The 17,079-nt window shown below is 40.3% G+C and overlaps 1 protein-coding gene across 1 annotated transcript in view; it reads left to right on the top strand.

Moving 5' to 3' along the window:
• The window catches only part of ADGRL3 (adhesion G protein-coupled receptor L3), a 2,126,115-nt gene that overhangs the window by 1,948,539 nt on the left and 160,497 nt on the right, over window positions 1-17,079 (top strand). The window contains exon 22 of the mRNA XM_029600930.1: window positions 16,332-16,457. Coding sequence (XP_029456790.1) covers window positions 16,332-16,457 — 126 coding nt within the window. The remainder of the gene's footprint in view (window positions 1-16,331; window positions 16,458-17,079) is intronic.

Here is a 17,079-nt window from a genome sequence, read left to right as displayed (position 1 = left end):
AGAACATTGCCCAATCAACTTCAAAAAGAGACTAAAAACCTGGCTATTCGAACAAGCATTCTAATCATGATAATAAGACACATCAACGCCTACGCACTAGCAAATAATCTATCCAAAGACTCTCAAACCAAGCTTGAAACATAACACATTACAATTAAGATAATTTTCAGTTTCTCCATCATCTATTATGTTATAAGTTATTTTACCCATGTATTCTGTTCCAAGTTTTTAAGACCCTGTTCTATGTAACTTGCAATCTTCATGCATGTCTTTTCAGTTACAATGTAAACCGAGCTGATATGCAAATTCTGCATGAATCCCGGTATATAAAAATGTTAAATAAATAAATAAATAAATTACCATCATACATTATGAAACGACAATCTGTAGCTGTAGGTTACAGATATATCTTATATGCTGTATTGGCTAAAATTGAGCAATAAGTCTGTCCACATCTGTTCTTAAAATGCTTTCCTGGAATTAAAATTTCAATTGTTGTTAAGGAACACTTAGTATGAAAATTCAAATGGGAAGCATATCAAAAAATAAACAATTTATTGGAAATAAAGTGACAGGAAACAATTAAATCTCCATTATGTTATAACTCATTCTTTAAAATTAATAATTACTGTATAAGTTGGTTTAATTGGTTCTCAAAGGGAATATGGAGTCCTGAACATCTCTTAGATCAAGAAAAGTTGTTAACTTTTAAATTGCAGGAGAAATGTGGTCTGGAAAATAAATACTATTATAATTGGATTTAACTCAGTCATTGCATTAATGGGAGTATTAAATTGCAGGAATTAAAACTGTAACCAGATTGCATAAATCTTTGTATCAACTTGCTCTCGACACCTAAAACAATTTCTGAATTTTATAAGATTTTAAGTAATGGTTTAAAATCTTCTCCAAGGGGAAATGGAAAAGTTTGGGGAGAGAAAGATATAGGAGATACTCTGGAATTTCAGGATTGAGAAGAGTTTTGAAAAAAAATTGATGAAAACATCCTTGTCAGCTGTATTTTTTTTTTTTTTTTTTTAGCTCATATTGCCATTTGGACACTGTGAAAAGTAATTAAAATAACAAATAAGGACAGTAATAAATATTGATTCTGTGACATGGAATTGGGCATATTCTCACACAAACTATTTTACACTATTTACAACTTCTGGGTATCCATTTGGTTACATATTAAACATATATTGGTGATATTTCCTCTAAGATTGTTATATGAAAGTCAATAGCTATACAACATAACAAAAAAATGTATTGGGCATCTTTATATTATTAATGCTAAAGATAACCCTTAGTAACTAGAAATAAAATGATCTTATTATTGATCAAGAATGTTGGAATTTGGTATGTGTAACATACAAGTATGCAGCAGTGGCGGCTGGTAAATACACTGTCAGTGTATGGAGATATATGAATGAGTTCATATGTAATTAATAGGTGAAATTCAGACTGTAGTTTCTGTAAGTTTAGAATTGTAAGCTTTTGGTTGATTCACACTGTGAAGTAATTTATTGGGGATTTGTACTTGCATTATCATTGTTGGGGTTTTTTTTCTGACAATGACATTTATTTCACAATTTACTTTAAAAAGAATTAATAAAAATTTATGAACTAAAAAAAAATACATCATTCACATATATGACTATGCTCTGATTCAGCATATTCGAAATGACAGATGAAATTTAATGTGGACAAATGCAAAGTGATGCATATAGGGAAAAATAACCCTTGCTGTAATTACACGATGTTAGGTTCTGTCTTAGGAGTTACCACCCAGGAAAGAGATCTAGACGTCATAGTGGATAATACATTGAAATTGTCGGCTCAGTGTGCTGTGGTGATCAAGAAAGCAAACAGAATGTTAGGAATTATTAGGAAGAGAATGGAGAATAAAATTGTGGATATCATAATGCCTCTGTATCGCTCCATGATGAGACCTCACCTTGAATACTGTGTGCAGTTCTGGTCACCGCAATCGCAAAAGGATATAGCTGCACTGGAGAAAAGTGCAGAGAAGGGCAACCAAAATGATAAGGGGCATGGAATGGCTGCCCTATGAGGAAAGGCTAAAGAAGTTAGGGCTGTTCACTTTGGAGAAGTCGACTGAGGGGCAGTATGATAGAAGTCTACAAAATCATGAAAGAACTTGAACAAGTTAATGTAAATCGGTTATTTACTCTCTCAGATGATAGGAATCAGGGGGCACTCCATGAAGTTAGCAAGTAGCTCATTTAAAAACATATCGAATAAAATTCTTTTTCACTCAGCGCATTGTTAAGCTCTAGAATTCATTGCAGAGGGTGTGGTTATAGCAGTTAGTGTAACTGGGTTTAAAAAAGGTTTAGATAAGTTCCTAGAGGGAAAAATCTATATCGGCTATTATGGTAATTAATAAGCTATAGTAGCTTGTGATTTATCTAATGTTTGGGTGCTTGCCAGGAACGTATGACTTGGCTTGGCCACTGTTGGAAACAGGATACTGGGCCTTGTTCTGACCCAGTATGGGATATGTTAGGTTCTTATGACTGTTGCATGGAACCAACTCCTGGGAGGATGGGGATAGCACAGGTGGAGGATCAAGCAATTTTTGAATGAGTTGGGTGACAGCGGATGTCAGATTGATGATGGAGGTAGTAATGGTGGTAAGGCTGTGCATAAAAGCAGCTGTGTGTCTGCACTGCATTGGTAGTCCTCATGTGACCCTCCTCAACAACTTATCTCTGCCCTTGTATGGTGCAGTTGGAGGCCATGCCTCCTTGCAATGCGATCAATGGTTTCATGTACCTCTTGCTCCTCTACTGCTGATGCAATTGGTGGGCTGGTGGTGCAGGTGGTGCACTGTGTGCAGCAGGACTACATGCCCTTGCTTGTGGGCTGATCAGGCTGAGTTTCCGTGGTATGCTGCTCATGATGTGGTGTGCTGGAGGCAGGTTAGGATGGCTGAGATTCCTCCCATGGCAGGGGTGACTCTTCCATGAAGCTGGAGGTGTTTAGGCTCATGCTAAGTGGTGAATTTTGGGGGAGCCAGAATCTGGAGTTGTGGCTTCTGCTGTTGCTGCTGCTGGATGTTCTCCTCTTCGCTAGTCTACTGTGTTTGTGCATCCATTTGGCAAGTTGGTGGCATCAGTGGTGCTGTGCTGCTGGTCCCTAGTTCCTGGCATTTCACAGCTGAGACCAGTGGCTTCCCAGGTGAGAGCTGTGGAAAAAAAGATGAAGACCTAAGTATGAATGCTAAGAATTACACATGTACTGTTTTGGCATACTATGAGCACTTTGCTACAATGTATGTGAGCATCTTATGCCAAAATGTGTGGACATCTGTAGCATACTTGATGTTTACAAGTCAGGCAAACTTACCGGCCCCCCAGCTTGGGTGGTGTCCAGGCCCTCGTCTATCCCCTTGAACACATCCAGTTCCAGCTGTTGAATGAGACGATCCTCCATTGGGGTCGTCATAATGGGGCAAGGGGCCACCTCCTCCAGTCTGGCACAGATATTTATTCTACCTCACACACATTGTTCTGGTGGCCTTTATATCCCAGTAGCGGTGGGCCACCTGCTCTCCAGTCCTTCGTACTCTGCGCACTGGGATATAGCCTGGGTAATGGTGTATAAGATCTGGCCCTTGGCTCCCTGGACATCTTGGCAGCACAGTTGACAAGCATTATGGGCATAGCTTTAATGAGGACCGATATGCTGAACTGTAAGGCCAGAAAACATATCGTTCCCTGTTTCTTGGCTGCCAGATGACCTGAGTGCCACTTCCACTTCCAGAGAAATGTCACTATCCTCGCTCTCACTCCACTCCCGCTCTCCTCCCTTCCTCCTCCCCCTACACCTGCCACTTATCCTCCCCTCTCTGTCTATCCCTACCCCTGCCATCTCCCTCTGCCATACTTGCTGTCTATCCCCCCCTCCCGCTGAGGCTGCCACCCCTTCCCTCCTCCCTTCTCTACCTCCTGTCTTTGTCCCTTCTGCTACTCCTCTTCCTCCTCCTACCACTCCTGCCCTCCTCTTCTCCTCCCTCTTCCCCCATGCCCATCCTCTATAGCTTTTTCACCAACCACACCACCACCACCAGCACACTCCTCTTCCTTACCACAACAAAGACAGAAAAAATTGACGAATTTTCAAAACTTTCACACACAGTTAAACCCAAGAGACTAGGGTAAGAAAACTGATGACAACAGAAGACAAGACACCATACTCGGAAATCCCTAAACAAACTCCTACTCCAACCACTAAACTCCAAGAACTCACCTTCTCCCCTCTCTCTCCCACGCCTGACACATCCTCAAAGAAGCAGCTGCAGGAAGCCACTATATATAAACAAATGAAAATAATGTGCAGTGCATAAAATGACGTGCAACCACGCAGATGAATTGCCTGACGTGCTCACATGTCGCCGTAACATAACTATGCGATGCAGTAAATCTGATATTTGTCTAACCATGTGTTGGGTTTGTGGCATATTGTGGACTCTGATCGAAGGGGAACCCCTGTGGGGAACCACAATGAGTGGCTAGACTCTTGGTAAGCAGACACTGAGCAAAGAAAGCTTTATTATACTGCTGTTGATGAGTTGAATCTTGCCCAAGGAACGGACAGTGCTGTAGTCCAGCGATATCACAGTAAAGCTCAGACAGAGTCTGTAGTTGATGGTCTCACCCAGATCTAGCAAAAGGTCCGATAGCATTCCGCAGTGCAGAGTAGGGCCGTGAAACCTGAAGGGTGGAATGAAGAGAGCTGAAGCGTAGTGATACTCACAGAGTAGCAGAGCTGATAACTTCCTTCGGTAGTTGAATGAAGAGGGGACCCGGTGGTCTGAGTGCAGGATACCCTGAGCCAGAATAGGCCTCGAGGAGCGAGTACCTAGGAGCGCTGAGGGTTCCTGAAAGAAAGTAGACAGGACCCCCGAGGGGCAGATGTCCTTAAGGTTAGGCAGATTAACCCCGGAGGCAAGTAGAACGAGAGGCCCTGAGGAGCGGGTACCCAGAGCTTCCGTAGGAGCGAGATACCCTGTGAGGGTAGTGAGGAATCCAAGCGAGCAGCTTTGAAGCGGTCAGAGTAGGAAAACTGAAGTCCTTGCTAACTCATTGGATTGGAAGTGGAGCGGATGTTTAAATACCCAGAGGTACTGACATCATGCGGTGGGGCCGCCCCCCGAGGTTCCCACTATGACATATTCAAAACATAGGCAGTGTGTGCGCGCGTGCCCTAGAAGGCCTCAGATAGAGCATGGCGGACAGGGACGCCCATGCTAGCTCGGAGACGCCGAGTGTTCGGCAAACAGCAGCGGAGGCAAGCCATCCTTCAATGGAGGAGGAAGAGATTTAAAGAGAGGTGAGGCAGAGCGGTTGCAACCGTCTGCGACCGACAGGTGCAACACCATGCCCCTTTTTTTTTTTATTGCTGAAGCTAACGTGCCAATATTCTACTTTATTTATGGCATTTTGATGAATCTAGGCTCTTAGTTTGTAATCTGAACCCTGGTATTTATGATGTGCTGGGTTTATATTGTTACCTATATTTGACATTTGTAGTTTAATTGTTTGTTATAGGATTTGTCTTTTATTTGACCTTATTTTAATTGTATTCTGCTTTGGAACTGGTTCTAACTAATAAAGGCAGAATAGAAGTCTCAATTTTTAATTGTTTAATTATATTCTTACCAGTCAAAAGGTTTATTTGTCATCTGTGTAGTATAGCAATATCCAGCAAGCATAGACCTAGCACATCCATGTGTTTTAGAGTTTTGGATGTTCTATAAAAGCTAATAGTTATTCAAATAGTAAATAGGTTGAGGTTGACCCATGTGTCTGAGCACTTTGCATCCCTGCCTATTGAGGCGGAGACAGACTTGGGCCTGCTGTGACAGTGGTGTGTTCTGAGCCAGGGAGGAGGGGAAATGATTTCTGGACTATAGCAAGCCTTTGCAGACCAATGAGCAGCACTGAGAGAGTGCTGTAAAGGGAGGCTTCCTCTTCCATCCTTGGTTTGATGAGAGGCATTGCCATCTGGGACGTTGGATGAAAGATATAGGAAATATTGGGGGAAATGTTGAAACAAGCCGCAAAGCATTTTAAACAGTATTCTGTTTAATAGAGTAAATACTGATAAATTACAGATAAATTTGAAGTTCAGATGCAGAAGTAAAAAAAAAAACAAAAAACAAATGAGAGAGAGAGAGAAACTGAATAAGGAACAGTAAAACCAGCCTGTTCCTTCAAACTTTAATGCCTCCCTGCTGGTACAGAGGCAAGAAGATAATCCTTCTGATTTTGAATTGCACTTCTCTGATTCTTTCTTTCACTGTTGCTATGCCTTTGCTTTTCAAGGTGATTCACCTTTCCTAAAAACCCTCCCTTTGGGGGCTGAGACATGTTTACTGTACCATGCTGCCTGCCCCAGCAGCTCATAGTGTAGTAAGCTCGGGGTCCTTCTTGGAACTGTATGGCAGTCTTTTAAGGCTGAAACCCCTAAGCAGTTCATTATAAAGTTCCTCTACCACTGAGGTCACCCATAGATTGTCCTCCTTCTTTATATAAACTTATAGAAACTTTCTTAATTTATGGGCTTTGGAAGATAAAGCTAATCCTCTTGTAATAGAAACAACAGAAGATCTAGACACAATTATAGTAATGACAAAATGAAACTATTCTTCTTCAGCCTCTTTTACATCTGGCATCATTTTCTCAGCATTGGTTTCCTTTTCACATCAGTTATACTGGCCTTATAAAAAAGAAGTGAGTTGCAGTGGAATGCAAAATGCAGGTGGATTCTTTCAAGAGCTGACATCATTAAACAACAACAACAAAAAAAAAGATATAATTGTCACTAGGAAAATAAAAGCGATTGTTAATGGGTACATTGAAAAAACGAGGCATGTACGTCTTTGAAAAGTCTTACATAAACAAGAGAGAGTCTCATTTTTACAAGGTGTCTTTTATTGCTGGTTTGGATAGATTTTTTTGTGCGTTTAATTCATTGTCCAATCAGCATTCTTTAATTTGCTTTTAGTGGAAGCAATAAAGCAGTAATACATCAAAGAATATATGTCAGCCAGTGTTTCCAATTTAGATATGTGTCATCCCTATTTGTCAATCAGCTAATCTGATTCTCCGAACTGAGACTAGCATAAGACACAGTGGATAACTTTCAGACATCTTGTATGGCCCCATATGCATGTGTATATGGCCCTGCTGAGATCCACTACAGTATTTTGTAACTTGTTCGTGGCAGGTACCACACACATAAATAAAAACATATTCTGGTCATGCACAAACATCTGCAATGCATTGAAAGTATGTACTTTACCTATTTTATAAACTCCATGTGTATATTTTACTCGTGAAAACACATAGAAACTTGCTTGTTCAAAACCCTGAATTTATATGCAGAAGTTGATAAATTTTAAAAAATTCATTTGTAATTGAAATCACCAAATTGCAGATATCTCCACCAGTTACCCAGTCCATCTCTGGTTACTGAGACCCTCCTAGTTTCATCCTGAACTCCTCGCAGTTCATCCAGAACTCCCACCCAACAATAACAAAAAATAGAGTCTGATTTCATTTACACTAGATAATTCAGGTGTAAAATTGCACAAATCAGTTGCCTAATATATTTGTGTAAATCACTACAAAATATCAGTGTACCTGCGTTCATCTGGTCCCACTCCAGAATGCCCCAGACACCCTCTTTTGCACAGGTAAATGTGCATGCAAAACTGAAAATGCATATGTATATTTGATGTTTATAAAATAGCATAAGCTACTTATGCATATCTATGCTAATTTTAAGTGAATTTTAAAATCCTGACGCATTAATTAGGGGATGCACAAATATGTTGGGCTTGCGTGAGCCGAATGAATTTTAAAAGCCACCTGGAGCGTGGGTAAATGCTGCTGCATGCGCATCTCAGAACTTCTCAAAAAGGGTGGGTATGGTCTGGGAGGGGCATGGGCGGTACACAGACGTTTTGGGTCTTTAACCAGAAATTAGTACGGAAAATAATCTGATGCGGGCCGAGGTCCGCTGCCACCTAACTTTACTTTAGCTGTGAATGGCGAGTAAGTTAAAAAATAATAATGAGCCATTTCAGAGGGGTGTAAAGGTTCTGGGTTAATGTGTGTGTGTGTGTGTGTGGAGTGGGGGGGGGGGGGGGGTAAAGGCTACCAAACCAGTGGGGTTTGGAGGACCTAGCTATTAAGTGGGTGAACTGGGGACGAACTGGTAAAACAGACAATGGCGTCGGCACGTGTCCCTTTTAAAATTTCCCCACTTGTGTGGTTGAAGCTTTTGCATGCACAGGGGCATGTCTACTTAAAATTAGGCTCATTTGTGCACACGGCCAGGCTATTTTATAACATGCGCACATATACGTGTGTATGTTATAAAATAGCTGCATCCCTGGGTGCAGGCCAACGAAATTGCGCACATGTGTGGCCGCACACCAGTTTAAAAGTTATCGTCCTTGTGCACATAACTCCTTTTACTATTCATCCCACAGAATATACTTGTGGTCGAAGTTTTTGCTGAGAAATATCCAGTGCTGTCAACCCCAGTAATATAAATAAGATTTTGTACAGGAAAACATTTGTATACAGTGTGTAGATTAGTAAATGTCACCCAGCTACTAGATTGTATCACTCCTTTTTTTAAACAGCATGTTGCACATTAAGAATCCAAGCAATTTCACAAAATTATAGAAAATACTTTTCTAATTCATACTTGCAACTGCTGAATAATTTTTGCCTGTATAGCAAACAGGGGTTATCTTATTACCATACAACAGAAATGCAAATGCTGGAGAACTGTAAGTCAGAAATAGTAAAGTTATAGATTATCAGAAAAACAAGTACGATGCAATGTCATTTTTTAAAATAATTATGCACATTCAGCGTACTTCCAACACTAGAATCAGATAAGAAGAAACAAAAAGAATCCTAATCCTCTACAAAGCTTCCATTCTTTAGAGCAGGGGTTCTCAATTTAGAAACACCTAGCCAGTCCGGTTTTCTGGAAATTCACAGTGATGGACATGAAATACAATGAAGGCATGCAAATCTATCTCATGCATATTTTTTGTGGATTTCCAAAAACCTGACTAGCTAGCGGTCTCCTGAGAATTGTTTTGACAACCGCTAGTTTAAAAGCATAAAATAGAATATACAAGTAGAAGATATTTACAAACGTATATGCTGATTTGTTGCATGTAACGTTTTGAAAATTTACCTTGAAGAGTTTGGAGAAAATGCAGACAAAATGACAGGTGGAAATACAAATGCTGTCATTGCAAGAAAGTTGGACATTTTGCAAGGAAATGCTATTTTGCACCCAAGGGAAATAAAACATTCTCAAAATGTAAATATTTTTCAAGTAATTAAAGGGATCCAAACCAAAATAGCAAGAAGGCAAAATAGCCAAAGAGTTATCTAATGAAGAGAGCCACCACTGATCCAACAAGAAGCATTATGTATTTCATGTAAAAACATATATAGACCAAGAGACATTGACATCAAAGAACCATTTTCAATAGGTTTGGAGAGTGTAAATACTCCTAACTACACTGCAGTACAGGACAGATCTGTAACAATGGCAGATGGCAAGTCCAAGGAAAGAATTGTAGTAGAAATCCTTAAATTCAAGTCATATGGAGACAGAGACTATGAAAGACTGATAGATGAAGATATACTGTATGTACCTGAATTAGAAGATAATCTCATAGACAGTACCAGTGATAAAAGATGCTTATCTGCAAGTTATTTTTGAAAAAGACAGTTATGAAGTAAAAATGACAAAGATCTTTTGTTCACTGCATCAAAAGACTGTGGCTTTTATCAGATGAATACCCAAGGCTATACCAGTAAATGACCATGCAAATATTACAAAAGCAGTTAATGCCAAGTTGGCTGGCACTTGGAATCTTGGCACTCAAAATCTATAAGTGAAATGTTGTAAGTTAGACCATTGGACTGAGGGTGGAGTTGGCATAACCTGCAGGGCTCCCATGTTGGATGAGGCAGATGGCCCAACCTGGAGCTTCACCTATACCAGCCATTGTTCCCCTTAGATTGAGTTCATTGGCTACCGGGGCTGGCAAGCTCTTAGGTGGGGGCCTCTGCCAAGGAACAGAAGATTTGTGGATGAGGTTTGAGGTGAGCAGGAGCAGTCGAAGGCAAGCTTGGGGTCAGGGCAGGCAGTGTTCCAGGTGATCCAGTGACAGGCAAACAATCAAGAACAGTCCAGAAGGCAGGCTGAGGTCAAAACCGGGAATCCATCCAAGGGAAGTGGGACAGATAGGCAAGACAGAAAGGCAAGGAGCAGCACAGGGAGGGCAGAATGGACAAAGAGGAACACCGAGGAACTGAACACAAGAACTGAGGAAGAACTAAATATGAAACAAGGACCTCTGAGACTGAAGACAAGGTGAAGATGAGGAACTGCCCGACCAGATGAAGACCAAGAACTGAAGACATGGAACTTAGGAACACTGAGGGCAACTCACAATACAGAGGCTTTAGGAGACCTGCTGCCCAAGGCGAGGAGGAGATGTTGCAGTGGTCTTTATAGGCCTTTCCTTCCCACTGGCCTTTTCCCAGCCGCAAACTCTTTATATGAGATGGGCACATATGGGGAGGCATGCGCTGGTGGTTGTCCTTCGTGAAGACCATCAGCGGGCATCCTGCCATGGCAAGTATAGTTACAGGGAACATTTGAACTAGGTAAAATGGTACAGTTACCGACTCAGAATGAGAACACCCAAGGAGAAAAGGGGGGGCTTTATATTGAACACTATAACAAAGTACAAAATTGAACATAGCATAGTTATAGAGAACATTTGAAACTTGGTGTAGTATTAAAGGTTGCAAAGGACATTTGAACTTGGGAATAATGGTACAGATTTGAGGTCGGGACAATGGTACAGATTACAAAAAACAATTGAGTAAAGTAGCTTAAAAAGGGGACATGGGAAATGAAAACAGAGGTACTATGGAATATAGGGATTGCAAGTACTAGCACTTGAGTAAATCGCTCTGTGCTGAATAATTTGTTGTGGGCATTCGGGAAAATGCCTAAAGAGTTTTCAAGTTATAAAAGTGATGCAACGTAGTCTTGTAAAATGAAAGAGAATAAATCGATGGATTAAATGGAGGACTGACCAGTAGCAGCGAACGATAGAGAGAGCCCGAATAAGATAACTCAATGAGGAAGTTCATGATTGAGTTTATCAAGGCATCTGGGCGGTATTAAGTGTCTGGGAAAGCTTGGCGGAAGAGCCAGGTTTTTAGCTTTTTTTTGAATTCCTGATGACTGGTTCCAGTCGTAGATCTGGGGGGAGCGCGGTTCCATTGGTGGGGGGCCTGCTGAGGATAAGTGCTCGTTTCCTTAGTGATGTTTTTTGCAGGCGGGGCATACAGAGTGCCTTTGTATGCACTCTGATGGGTCTGGAAGATGTAATGAGGTTTGAAGTTGTGTGCTTAACATGATGGGAGCGAGTTTGTGTGTCGCTTTGTGAAAGATTGTGAGGAACTTTAAAGAGGATTCTGCTGAACTACTTACTTTGAACACACGGAAGGTAAATTTCAAACTGGCACGGGGGCACACATTTGCGGCCCGATGGCTATTTTATAACATATGCGCGCATATATAGTCTAGCTGCATGGCCACATGTCACCAAATTTTAAGTGGGGCCCGCACATTATGCATGCAAATCCCGTTTCTATCATGTAAATTGGATTTTAAATGGAGCACGGGCCCACGCTATTCCCAGTTTACCAGTTGGTCCACCAGTTCACCCATTTAACAGCTAGGTTCTCCAACCCCCCAGTTACCCCAAACCCTTTAAAGCCCCTCAGAAATGGCTCAGTCCTTTTTCTTTTTCAGCTTGCCACGTCATCCATAACAGAAGTAAAGTTACAATGGCAGGGGACCTCCACGTGTGCCAGGGCTCATATTCACTCACATATTTCTAGTTCATGTCTCGAAATGCTCATTGCCCTGCCCAGATCATGCCCATTCCCCACCCCTATTTGAAAACTTTGGGCCTGATTTAAAAAGCATTACATGCTCAAAACTGGGTTTTATCAAGCAAATGCACTTTACTCAAGTACGTGGGCTTTTGAAATTGCTAATCTTTATGCCATTGAATTGTCCATAGGATTTACAGGTGTAAGTTGACTTTATGCTAGTAAATGGCTTTTAAAAATTACTATGATAGTATGTTACATTTACTTGCATAACTTTGAAAATTGACCTGCTTGGGAATGTGTGCACTGCGGGAGTTACGCACATATCTGGGCAGCTTTTAATTCTGCTTGGCGTGCATGAGCCCGACTTATTTGCACATCCACTAATTAATGTGCTTGGCAGGCTTTGAAAAATTCACCTTAAAAGTTGAACCCCAGCCTTCAACACTGGTAACTGATTAAAAGACCAAAAACAGAGGGCAGGGCTAAATAGTCCAATGTTTCAAATAGAGAATCTGTACTGGAACCTGTGCTGTTTAAAATAGATTCATAAATGTTGGGAAAAGGGAATGACAAGTGAGATAATCAAGTTGCAGATGACACAGAACTATTCATAGTTCTTAAAACAGCAGTGGATTACAGTTTGCAATTCTCAAGGGCCCAGACTTTTGTTTTAGAAAAGCATAAGCCACTATTGTTTTTCAAGATTTGGATTCTGTCCTATTCTTTAATTCTATTTAAAAATTATTTGTATGGGCTGTGTTTGATGACCTTGATCTGACCCAACATAGCATTTCTTATGTTCTTATATCATCAGTGCTACAATAATAAAACCCCTGGTTTTTATTCTTGCTTTCCAGATAACCAAATGAGACAGAACCTAGAGCAAAGCAGCCTGACTGAATGTAATTTGCTTCCTAGGGCATTCCATTTTAACTTATTTATATCATATATTCATTATGAATATTTGCACAGATTTTGGCTTGTCCCTTCTTAATTTGCATTTTTTATTATTCTGCAAATCAGATCAGTTTGCAAATCTCGAAGTCCCAAACTAATGGAGTTTACTTTAGAAGAACAGATTCCAATAGTGTTTTGAAAGATTTGGATTGTATAAAAGGTGCCATTTTGTCACCAAATATCTGTCCCTGTGTTCATTCAAGCTCCCTATTTTAGTTTCAGATGTTATGGTCAATTCTCTGGTTATTGGTTGCTAGTCATATATAAATTGGAGTCTCTGTAGTGGTGAGCCTTGCCAGCTAAATCTGGCAACTTTCCCTTTATTTGGAGCTAGCATTTCTTCAGATAGCTTTGAAGCCTTCTTTCCTTTCAATATCCTTGAAAAAAAAATTATATTTTTCAACCGGCAGTATCCCCAGGGCATTACTTAATTGTACTGTGGCTAATAATCATTGTTGCCCATAGGCCTAGACTGTGGTATAACATTTGCTTAAATACATAGCCTTTAGATTTTTACTTGTTTGGAGAAGAAGCAGTGAACCATGATTAAATATGCAGCCATTCCTCAATAATAAAGTCATAGAAGAACTCAACAGTATGGGGATGTTTTACTAAATGGTACAAGCATGACTGAACACACGGGACAGTCCGTCACCTTGTTTCTTTTCTAGCTGATGGAGCTTTTCTATTAGAACTTTTTACCTTTTCAAAATCTGTTAACTGGTTTGTGAAAATTGTTCTAATTTAAATGCATTTTATTGTAATTGCTCTTATACTGGATGCAGTCACAGAAAATTATGCCTTTTTTTTTTTAACATGGTTTAAATATTTGTAACATTGTGTTTTGTTACAATTTGACCTGGTCGATTCAGTACAAAATATCCCAAAAATGCTATTTGAATTCCTTTAGCTGAAGGTGCTGCTTGGAACTCGATGTACGAAAATATCACAAGCATTATTCATGTGAGGGATTAAAACATTGAACATTTTTTGATGGAAAAGCTAATACAATTCTGTTTTTGTAAGCTACTCCTGAGTAAGGTGCTTGCCATTTCTTCATGCACTGGATACATATGGAAAATACTTCACCTGCAACCACTTCCAGTGGGTGCAATGTACACTTTTTTCAGTATTCTAGCCATCATTTATTAGATTTGCATGTTAGTACTGGACCATAATCTTTGAAGAGGAAGTGCCATCAAACTGATTCCTACCACCTTCGGTTTCACATTAGCCTCCTTACCTTTCTGCATTCATTTCAGAATTTTTTCAAATATTCTTTTATAGCAAATGGAGTTTCCAAAGTTGTATTTTTTGAATGAAACTCTAAGGAAATGACCCATGCAGTCTCAACACTCAAATATTCTGTCCATTTGGATTATTCCAAGTGTGGACCAATCAAAAGTATTAGAATCTGCAGAGATGGAGGAGTAAGTTGCAATGAAATTTTTTAGGTAGTAATTTTGTAAGATTGTTCATAAATTAGCCAGCAAATATGAGCCTAGGTTACATTGTTTTTTAAAATGGACTTGTGCGCCTAAGTCCATTTGTAAATTATCTTGGCCAAACTACATATACACAATTACATCTGCTATTATTTCATGCACATACGGGGGATTTTTAAATCTCTGGCACGCATAAATCCAGGCAGCTAGGCACGTGGCCTTGCCAAGTGCATTTTCTAAATGGCCTGGCCATGTGCGTATCTGCCGGTATGCGTGGAAAAGCCGGGGTTTAGAAAAGGGGCAGGCCAGAGGCGGGATCTGTACAGGGGGTGGTGGGCCGGGGCCTGGCTAGGACAACGCCATTTGCGCTGTCTCAGAGTAGCACATGCAGCAACTGGCTGGCACATGGAACTTACTACTGCTCCAAAGGAGCAGGTAAGTCTTTAACAAGAAAAATGACGGAAGATAGGTAGGGTTTAGGAGTCGGAGAGGAGAGGGGAAAAGGAAGGAAGGTTAGGAAGGGTGTTAGGAAAGTTCCTTCCAGTCCACTCCTTTATTGGAGCAGACTGGGAGGGAACTGGGGATATCTCAATTGTTTCACCCGCGTTTTTCCAAAGAACCCCCCCCCCATTATGCACCACCCTGCAACAAATGTGCACACCCAATTAAAATCGGGCATGCATGTGCGCGCAGGTATTGAATTTTATAACACGCGTGCATCGGCGCCCACATGTTATGAAATTGGCGCATCCATGTGCATGCGCCGGGAACCTCACACACATGAATGCGTGCACATGTCTTTTAAAATCTTCCCCATAGTTTTTTACAAGAAAATTAACGCAAATACTTTTTAAAATCAAGAAGTATGTTCATAAGTCCCAACCCTGCCCACCCTCTGGAATGTTTTTTTCCATGCACATAGACTTGCTTGCAATGTGTTTGGTGTAATTTTATGCACGTATCAATCACACAGTTTTCTAAAGGGCCATTTCTGGGTGGTAAATCGCTGCTTTGCCCACAAAAGTACCACTTGGAGGGTAATATTCAAAAGCATTTCCATGGGTAAGAGAGTGTTTTATCCATGGAAGTGGCCTGCTGTAAAATTACCCACCCGATATATAGGTAAACTTGCATATGCATTGCTTGTATCCGCATATGTTTACTGCAGTGATCTGAGAGTAGAGTTGGGGAAGGGTTTTGCACTTCCACTCATATTTTTCCATTTTCATTAGGATGCAAGTACATTTCCCTTTGAAACTTAAGCACCTATTTGATTTCAAATTTATGTGAGCTGTTACAAAATTGTCCCTTTAATGAAGAAAGCCCACAGTAAAGTTATTATCTTCAAGGAGTGCAGAAAACAGATGCAGCAGCAAACTGATGACATTGTCTTTTAGCAGATTATAACTTTTCTGCTTGGTGAATGCATTGCTTTTATAAAAATTATTGCTTAAATATTAGGATATTCAGAATAAATTATTTTTTATACGGTATACCGTTCCCTTAAGAAAACTCAGTCTATGCCTATTGCACATAGCTTTAAATGTTATTTTGGATAATTTACTCGCTAGGCCCTCTGCTGTAAGTTGCAAAATCCTGTTCCCTGATGAGGTGTTATGTCATACATCAGATGTATTAGGTTATTTACTCTGAATTATAATAAACATCCTTGCAGTTTTTTATAGTGCCTGGGGCATCTCAGAGGTAGGTAAACTCTAATGATGTCAATGGAAAGCATTTGTTTTCTTATAAAAGCATTCCCTTCTGACATCACAGACGTGTTGTAATTGCATTCTGAATGCCTGAGTAATCAATTGTAATGGAATTCCTGTAATTACATCAGAAAAAGTTGTCTCTGTTAATGAATGTCCAAGAAAAGTCTATGTGCTAGAAAAATGAGGAGATCCTGGCTAATAAATGTTGCTTTGTAATTGCTTAGGTACGTAAAGAATATGGAAAATGTCTACGCACACATTGCTGTAGCAGCAAAAGTACAGAGAACTCTATTGGCTCAGGGAAAACATCTGGGTCTCGGACTCCTGGAAGATATTCCACGGGCTCACAGGTAAACAATGTACGTCAGCCACCATTCCTTATTTTTTCTTACTATTTGCATGCTCTAGCATTAAAACAATACATAGAGTTACATACGATCAGACGTTATGAACCAGAAAAATGATTGCATTCCTACCAAGCGCTTTTCTACAAGTACACAAAATTGTTTTGAGTACAGTCATTCATCTATTATCTGATTGCTGAACAACTTACTAGCCCAAGGGTCAGTTTCAGTGGTGGATGTCCTCAGGTCAGGTAATATTTTAATAAGTTAAGATAAATGACCCTACCTCACCCTCTTTTTTCACCCATCCCTGCATGTCAGCCTGATGCCAGTCAATGTCTCGAGGCTGCTGCTGCCTCTTCCACAACTTCTTTGGACATTTCACTGGCTTTCTTGCTGCTGGACGCAAGGGAAAAAACTGAAGAAAGACTAAAATGGACAAAATCCTCCACTGTACAGTAAATGCCATTCTTTCTGGAGGCAAAGAAAAAATGTTTTACATGGAGAAAACCAGTATTCTTGTTTTCTTTGGTTCCGATCCTCATTAATACCAATACCAATACTACATCCTTTCCTTCTGGAAGCAAAGAACTGAAGAGCATCATAATGCACAAAAATATCCTCCATT

The sequence above is a fragment of the Rhinatrema bivittatum genome, chromosome 1 (genome assembly GCF_901001135.1).
Source record: "Rhinatrema bivittatum chromosome 1, aRhiBiv1.1, whole genome shotgun sequence".
Lineage (NCBI taxonomy): Eukaryota > Metazoa > Chordata > Amphibia > Gymnophiona > Rhinatrematidae > Rhinatrema > Rhinatrema bivittatum.
Note: the sequence above shows the minus strand (reverse complement) of the source record. Positions and strands in the feature narration are given on the sequence as shown.